General features: G+C 40.6%; 1 protein-coding gene across 1 annotated transcript; it reads right to left on the bottom strand.

Annotated features, from left to right (window-relative positions):
* Nucleotides 1–2,540: 2,540 nt before the first annotated feature.
* galr1a (galanin receptor 1a) lies at nt 2,541–7,343 on the bottom strand. Its single transcript, XM_082520646.1, has 3 exons — nt 6,664–7,343; nt 6,318–6,383; nt 2,541–4,865 (listed from the first exon to the last, which is right to left on the bottom strand). Exons 1-3 carry the CDS (start codon nt 7,315–7,317, stop codon nt 4,512–4,514), a joined length of 1,074 nt encoding a protein of 357 aa, XP_082376772.1. The 5' UTR covers nt 7,318–7,343; the 3' UTR covers nt 2,541–4,511.
* Nucleotides 7,344–8,680: the final 1,337 nt, after the last annotated feature.

The following is an 8,680-nucleotide window of genomic DNA, read 5'->3' as shown; positions in this document are numbered from 1 at the left end:
AACCAGCTCTTCATCATCCTCCCTCACTGTGACGTTGCGCCTTTAACTCAGTTTCCAGCTAATGGAAAATAAGATGAGCATCATTTGAGCATATTACATAACATAGTCCATTATGAAAAAAATGATTAAAGTGAAATGAGTCATCAGACAGGATGCTTTGGGTCTGTATACTTTATGTTCTAGGTTATCTTCAGGAATAACACCACAGTAAAGAATATCAAATCATGAAAGAAGGAATAAAATTGATCATTTCGTGTTCGTATTTATGAGAATTACATGGGTAAGTCGCAGTCAGGTGCTGCTAATCAAGTGCTTGATTGAAGATCAGCAAGTGTGACCACCACTAAAAAAGCAGAAGTGTTTGCACTTTGCTGGTCTGAAGCATTCAGCATTAACACAGTCCCGCAATTTAGGTCCAACAAATTCAAGCCAAGGTCAGACCCGCCAATGCTCCGAGATACTGTAAAAAACAAACAAAGTTCATGACAGCACAGTTAGAAAAAGACTGAACCAAAAGTGACTCAGAGTGGAGATCAATTACAGTAAAAGTACCTCAAAATTATAGGAATCAAAAGAATCAAATAGGAAACCTTTTGGTTACCAAGTAAATGTGTTAACGACACCGTGGAGCCACAAAACTGTACAAAAGTAAATGATGTACTAAATACTGATAGCAATGGTTTTTTTTAAAATTTGTAATTATAAAAAGTAATTTTGTATTTATTATTGATCAACCTGCGGTCTGGAGTGTGGGGCCTCCCTGCTGCTGCGGAGTCGGGGCGGTCTGCCTCCCCCCACCGCAGGGAAAAGGGTAACACCACCTGGGTCTGGGTGCAGTTCCCCCCTCCAGGGGCAAGGGTACCTAGACCCGGTTCGTAGAGTACGCTTGGGGAGTGTGATCGTGTGTACAGCGTCTCTTTATGTCTGTCTCCACGTTGGTTGAGTGTGGAGTAAGTGCATATGAGAGCATGAGGGTGGGAATGGATGTTTGTATCTGTGTGTGCCTGTATGTCTGTGTCTATATGTCAGGTTGGGTATCAGACGCCACCTCTCTGGGGACATCTCAGGCCCGCCAAGGTTTGGAGGCCTATCTCCCCCCCACCACCACTTCCCCTGCCAGTGGCGGACTCCCTCAGACATCGGTGCGTTGGTGGTTCTTTGTGTCCGGGGATGGGCGTCCAGGTACACACCGGCTCACTCCTTGGCGGCCGCTTATCGGGGCCTGGAGCCTGGGGCTCGCTCGGGCCACTTCGGAGGTGGGGTGCCCCCGGCCTCTCGGCCTGGGGCTCGGTCACTCAGGCACAGCTGGCTGCCGGCGGAGCTCACGGGCGCGTCACTGCAACTCCCCCTGGCTTCTGCTCCGCGGCTGCTGAGTGAGCCCTCATCTGGGACTCTCCTCAGCTCTTTCTGGGACAGTGGCGCGGCTGCCCCTCTGTTGGTCTTCCTTGGTCTCTTGTGTTCTGGGGGCCTCTGGATGTCTGGAGTTTTGATCTCCTCCATACCTGCTTCATGCCCTGGAGGACGGGGCAGCGGCTCCCCACACCCTCTAGCAGATCATTACATGAACCAACCTTTTAAAAAAACAAGCGCGTCCATGCTCACAGGTGTACACACGGGTGATCACACCCACAAACTACACCCTTTTTGGCTCCTACCTCAAAGCACACTGTGTTCTGTTGATCTTATGTGCTGCACAATAATGTTTAATATTTAGTATTTACTGTCATATTCCCATATATCATTGTGATGTTGTTTATTCTATTACTCTTGTTCTCTTCTGCTTGTTTTCTTTTTTCTTTCTCAACAGGTGATCCAGGTGATCGATATATGCATTTTTTTCTCTTTTTTTTCTCTTTTTTTTCTTTTTTTCTGCCCATTCTGTTGGTTTTTGTCTTTTGCCCTTCTCCCCCGTCCCTCTTCTCAGCTGTTTCTCTTTCCCTCTTTCTTTTTCCCCTTCTTTCCCCAAGTCAAGTCTGTCCCGTATTCAACAAGTGAAAATAAAATACACAATAAAAGGTGAATCAAATGGACCATTATGGCAAGGCTGGGATGGTCAATTTGGTAAAGTAAATCCGTTGGGCATCTTTCTTTGCCTTTAGACAACAATTCTGATGGCAAAAGAGCCAAACGGGACAGGGAAAAAAAAATTATTGATCAACCTTATAAAGTGAATGTTTCATTCAGTTGTTTATGGGAGCAGTCGACCACATGATGTTTTTATGAAATGAAATGAAACTGTGTGCATTGTTTGTATTTGTGTGCAAATGCTTTTTATCTCTTTTCTAAGACAGCACTTGAGTCTGCACTGCCCCAGTTTTCAGTGTAATAATGCCTGCAGAGGGCAGACAATACTGTAGAAAGGAGCATGCACAGTTACCTGTTTGCAAAAGTTAATCAAATTCAGCCCAGGGGATAAACAGGAAACAGCATGCAATCTGTGCAATAAAGAAGCCAGGTAAGCAGGCTCAGTGCTGCTCTGGTTATATCAGAGCAAAGTCATAACATCAAACATGTTTCATGCACACATGAGCTATTAAAAAGAGTTTATTGGTTTGTAACATAAATTATTCATGTCTTTGTACAACTTGAACACACATACTGTACACTTACACATTTTGGTTTTAGACATTTCTTTGCTTGCAGTTGGTGCACATAGTTTCCGCACATTCAGTGAAAACGCTTCACACAAAGACACTGCCTTTAAGTTCCCTCTAAACAAAAACAGACTACACAACAGGTAGACAACACACACACACACACACACACACTGGATAATCCATTCAAAACACACAGGAAGCCACAGATTACAGAGAAACTTAAGGTCTGTGGCAGCTCAGGTGAGACTATATTTAACCTTCACCTTTGATCTTTGAGAGCAGAACGGTTATCTACAATGTGATTTAAATGATGCATTATTGCAATTGCAGTGGCTGTAGCTCAGGCGGTAGAGCAGGTCACCTACTCACCAGAAGGTCGGTGGTTCAATTCCAGTTTCAGTCTACATGCCACATATCCTTCGGCAAGATATTAACCCCATGTTGCCCTCCGATGCATCCATCAGAGTGTGAATGCGAAGTGATTGGGTGAATGCATGAGTTGTATAAAGCACTTTGGGTGCTCAGTGAGAGTAGAAAAGCGCTATACAAGAACCAGTCCATTTACCGTTATCACTTACGCGCATATATCTCTGGTATAGACTGTACAGTATGTACATTCCATTAGGCAGACAGAGTTAAATTGTAAACTAATCATCTAAAGCTGGGCAAAATAACAATTATCACTGGATCTTCCAGCAATATCTAGAAGCTTCTGTCCAACACCTTTTGACTGATCCTGGTAAATATTCACCAGGCAGCCATCTCTGGGGCTGAAAATTAAGCCAATAGGAAGTGCCAAAAACGTAGTTCCTAAATTTGTGGGTGTATCAAAAAGCATCGTTTCATGGTGCTTTAATCTTTGTTCACCAGTAACAATCGAAACACACACTGATAGAAAGAGGAGATTTGTGAGTTTCACACAGTTGCCAGTAGACATCATAACAACAGCAGTGGCTGCAGTGACATCCTCACAAGCGTACGGAACAAGTTTGACTATCAGGACACTTTGGGCACTTGTGAACATTGTAAGTTTGGTATGTAAAACTTTATATTCAACCATGCAAGTTTCTATATCCATTACTTAAAAAAAATATAGCCTTTTGAAATTGAATGATTATTTTAGATACACCCTGTATTATTGATGCTAAGTCCAGAAGTGATTCAGTCCCCATAAACTCCCATGTTCAAAATGTTCAGTGGTAGTAAAGAAAACAAAAGGTTAAAGAGTGGTATGAAATATAGCTTTGATCTCGATAATGTAATGAGAATCTTATTTTATAACTCAGCACATTTAACTTGAATTAAAGCACTTTTAATTATGCAAATAACCAGTCAGAGAAACCCATGCTGCTGTTGTGTTGAGTGAAGTTTTAGTATTATATTTGTATTTTGGTTAATTAGTACCAATTAGCAATAATCATTCTCTGTGCAAATCACCAGTGCATTGATGCTAATCTTGCTAGCGTTACCTGATAACTTCACTCTTCACCATCCTGTACAAACGTATACTCACTTCTGGCATCATAGACACTGACAGTCACGATACTTACAACAAGTCTTCAAAATGAGATTTCACAAATCAGTGGGTGACATTTAGTCATGTTCATATTTTATATACAGACTATATATATTACACAGATTTTTTCCCTCCTCTTGTAATCTGTTTGAGCAGGAAATGGGTTGATATTTCCTGACATTTAAAACTGTTACTTCTTGTGTATACATGAGATATGCAAATGTGCCACATTGAGGAATGAAGGCCCAAATCAAACATGCTCTTTAAAGTCTTTCAAAATACAAATATCAGTCGATATATGAAACTCTGGATTTGGTTAAACTTTCATATCAGTAGTTTCAGCCTTTAAAAAAATCCATTATCCGGCAGGCTGTACTCAGGATGCACCGCCAGTGTCATCAAAGCATTTTACTGATCTGAGAGTCGTGACCTTTATAAGACACGCTGATATTAGTAGAAGGTGCCGTCTCCATTCTGCTGCGGGGGTCTCTGTTTTCATTCAGAGGACACTCACTGGGCGCCCGGCACCAGAAAACCTGCTTATACGAGTTCCTGAAGTTCTCAGACAGGAAGGCATAGATGATGGGATTAACGGAGGAGTTGCTGTAGGCCAAGCAGTGAGCCACCATCCTGAACACGAAGGAGGCCTGGTTCAGAGGGAAGGAGCCAAACTCCACCCACAGGTGGACGATGTGATGAGGCAGCCAGGACAGACAGAAGACAACAACCACCACGAGGACAGTCTGAGCAGTCTGTGGAAAAGAGATGATCACAGGTCACGTGTCACATAAGGGTATGAACACGTTTCCAAAAAAGTTGGAACATGTGTAAAATGTAAATAAAATATATTTATTAGACATTTAAACCCTGTACTTATTTAAAAGTTTACAAGTGCAACCAATCAAAAGTGCCATTGCTTTTGAAAAACATCTGTTCATTTTAAACTTCATCCTAATCACCTCTTCTTCTAACAACACTCTGTAGAGTTTATATGCTTTACTATATATTGTCAGGTCTTTACTGCAGGCACTTTAAAACCCTAACTCTTATACTCAGAAGCAATTCTGTTGGAATATTCCCAAAACACAGTTTGGCATTTTTTCGCTGAAATAAGGCTTCAGGATGGAAGCTGTTGTCCTAGCGTTGTGTATCATTTAGCAATAATGGTGCCTTCATAGATGTTATCCATGCCATGTGAACTATCAGGAATGCTGTCTTTGAACTCTGACAAGCTGTTTGGTCTCTCTCCTCGTGACGTCCAAAAACTATTTTAAATTTTTATTGGTCAAACCACAAGAAAGTTTTCTAGTTTGCCTCACTGCACATTATGGTGGACCAATACTGCCAAAATCAAACATAAATAAACAAATAACTTAATAAAAATATGTCTTTAAATGCATCAGACAGCAAAGCATCTTTCACCTGCTCCCCTATTCTGGTCATTACAGCAGATGGATCCACACGCTTGATTCTCTTCCTGATGCAATGCTTGCACGGGTTTGCCACTTCTCACAGTCTCAAATTAAGGATCTTTTGCATGTTAGGTGAATGTGGTGACCACTATGGAGCCACCCATTAATTGCATGAGATATAATACCAAATTAAACACAGGCACTGACTAATCTATCAGCTGTGAGACATATCGAGACTTCAGACATATATTTTTTTCTTTATTTTTTCTTTTATATCTTTATTCAATCGTTTTTTTTTAATTTTACATTTTATTGCTAAATTCTTTGGTAGTTCCAGTCTTCCACACATGTTTGTTTCACCAAAAGTGTTGCTGAGCCAATGCAGTAAATTGAATATTTGTGTCAGTTTTTTACTGCAGTGTCATCTAAAGACCAAAAGATTTCTGAATAAATGCAGAAAATTTGCACATTGTTTTATTTAGATTTTATACATTTACTTTTTTTGGAAGCAAGGTGGTATAAATGATTGGAAAAAAACTGTTAGTGGATAGCTCAGTGCCGAGTTTTGAGCCAAATGCAATAAAATGACACTTCACAGCATCACCAGAACCCCACTGGGTAATTTAATCTAGATTTTTATGCTGACATATAAGTGCTGTAAATGGAGTTCAAGAGTGCAGGCATTTTTATCTGCACCTAATGAGCACATTAACCTCTCAGCCAGCGAAATGTTCAATCACGACTCCTAATTTAGTGAGAAATCAGAAGCAAAAGAAAATTGCTTCCACCAACCTTCTTTTTGGAGAGCTCGGATTTTTTTGAGACATTCTTGAGCTTTTTGTGCAGATGATTTAAAACCTGAAAACACAAAACGCACATGTGAATGTTTTCAAGGAGCAGCCAAATTATTTCACGTTTATTTATTTTCAGAAAGACATCTGGGCAGATGTTGAAGGACGACTTAAACCTTTTTTACAAACCAATCCATTGTTGTTAAAATAAATATTTTTTACACTATAAAAGAGAGAAATACGATCTGAATAACAAGTTAACGCATTAATTTCTTCAACACTTTGAAAATTCGTTATTACACTGTATATTCATGGTCACATGTTGACTCTGGTTCGTGCGCGCTCACCTTTGCATAGCACACAGATATCAAAGTGAGAGGCAGAAGGTATCCAACCACAAAGGTGCACATCACGTAGACTTTCCTCTGGTGTTCCGGCCAGACCTCCCAGCAGAAGGTGTTGTTGTTCTCCCTCTCCACGATGCTCTGGTAGTGCGCAACGGGAGCTGCCATGACCACGGACAGTGTCCAGATCAGCACCACTCCGAGCATGGCATGCCTCTCCACCCGGATCGAGGAGGATTTTCTAGCGTGGACGATGGCCACGTAACGGTCCACGGACATTGCTGACAGAGTGAAAATACTGACCAGCATAGACACGGTGAAGAAATAGTGGATAAACTTGCAAATGAACGCTCCGAGCACCCACGTAGGCAGCATGTAGATGGTGGACTGGAAAGGGACGCAGAAGAGGAGGTAGGACAGGTCAGCCACGCTCAGGTTGAGGATGAATATGTTGGTTGTGCTCCTCGGTTGTCCGGGTTTACTGCGCGCCAGCACGGTTATGACCAGTGTGTTCCCAAGCACACCAAGAATGAAAATGAGTCCAAATATTAGAAGAGAAATAAAGTTATCTACTCCCATTTCCAGGATGATTTTAGCTGGCAGCCTCATGGTGTTGGTGGCGAAAGGCTGACTTTGGTTTTCCACCTGTAGCTCCATGATTTTCCAGCAGTGAAGAAAAGTTACATGTTTTTACGAAGGATGGATAACCTCTATGAGGCTCAAGCTGAAGATAGATTTCCTCTAGAGTAAAGACAGGACAGAGCTCATGTATTTGCAGGTTGACCCCCTCCCCACCTGCCTGCCTTCCCGAGAAACGTCACCATACTGTACGCACCAATACCTTTTCACTTTTCAGCGGCATATAGCCAGTGAACCAGAACTAAAAAGAAACCAGGTGACTGCTTTAAGAATTCACGTTAACAAGCCACATCCAGAAGTATTCAGTACCACTTTATTAAACCAGGAAAATCCAAAAATAACACATGCTGGCACATGGAATATGCTATATGAGAGGAAATAGATCATATACATGCATACATAAGTACTTTATTTGTAAATATGGCATGTATTATCTCCCCCAGAAGCTCACTTCAAGCAAAAATAAATGGATTTAGGTATTTTCATAGCATGACAATTTATTATGCTGCTCTGAGACTTTTTAAGTCTTTTCATAGATTCCTTATTCCTTTTTTCTTTATACTTTTATGAAGTGTCCATTGACAGAAGATAACTCATGTTACAATGTAATAGAAACAGTCAAAAGTAAAAAACAAAATAAAACAGAGGTTTAATTAAATATTTTTGTCATTATCATTTGTAAAATCTTAATAAAGTATCTGATTTGTAATCCTTGCTTATAAGCAGTTGGTATGACTTCAAAAAGGAGATGAATAGTTTATCTATGTTAGCGTGTACTATTTGTAACAGTTTCAGAACATTTACCAAACAGCTTTTTATAGGGATGCAGGATCTGACTTGTCTTTGTTGGAGCTTTACCAGTGCAATGAAGGACATACTGTAGTTAGCTAGCATAGACTGTATGTAAAAGATGGACATATGTGCTGTGACATCATCAATCCACGAATGACACAGCCTCAATATAAGGGGTTTGTTTAGTTTTGTATTTTATTTGTTTTTTCTGGGTCTTGTTTTGTTTTGTTTTGATAGTATCGTTTTGTTTTTTCATAGCCAGAAGTGATTTTGGTGAATAAGATGTCACCTCAGCTTTGATAGCTACCTCATGCATCCATAAACTATACAGGTGTAATGCAAAGTCATGGTGCAAAATTTAAGAATAGAAATCTGACTGTTCCAAACAGCAAGCCATGTTATTTTTCAGATAATCCCATAAACAGTAATCCAGAAAGCACAAACATGGGAAACATGGTAAAAAGGTCCCTTGATGGCAAATGAAGCCTAGCAGAAAGCTATCAGCTGCAGCACAACTGTTAAGTAAAGCTGCACATTAAGATCTACCAGTTAACAAATGGTTGATTTATTTGACCATCTACTAGCAAAT

Source organism: Aulonocara stuartgranti (genome assembly GCF_965226115.1).
Source record: "Aulonocara stuartgranti genome assembly, chromosome: 22".
Taxonomy (NCBI): domain Eukaryota; kingdom Metazoa; phylum Chordata; class Actinopteri; order Cichliformes; family Cichlidae; genus Aulonocara; species Aulonocara stuartgranti.
The sequence above is the reverse complement of the archived record's forward strand: the minus strand, read 5'-3'. Positions and strand labels throughout refer to the sequence as shown.

Excerpts from the sequence above, each read along its gene's own strand:
- galr1a (XM_082520646.1), bottom strand. The coding sequence starts at position 7,317 with ATGGAGCTACAGGTGGAAAACCAAAGTCAGCCTTTCGCCACCAACACC. Across the intron at positions 6,384-6,663 it reads TATCTGTGTGCTATGCAAAG|GTTTTAAATCATCTGCACAA; the intron begins GTGAGCGCGCAC and ends TTGTGTTTTCAG. Across the intron at positions 4,866-6,317 it reads CCGAGCTCTCCAAAAAGAAG|ACTGCTCAGACTGTCCTCGT; the intron begins GTTGGTGGAAGC and ends TCTTTTCCACAG.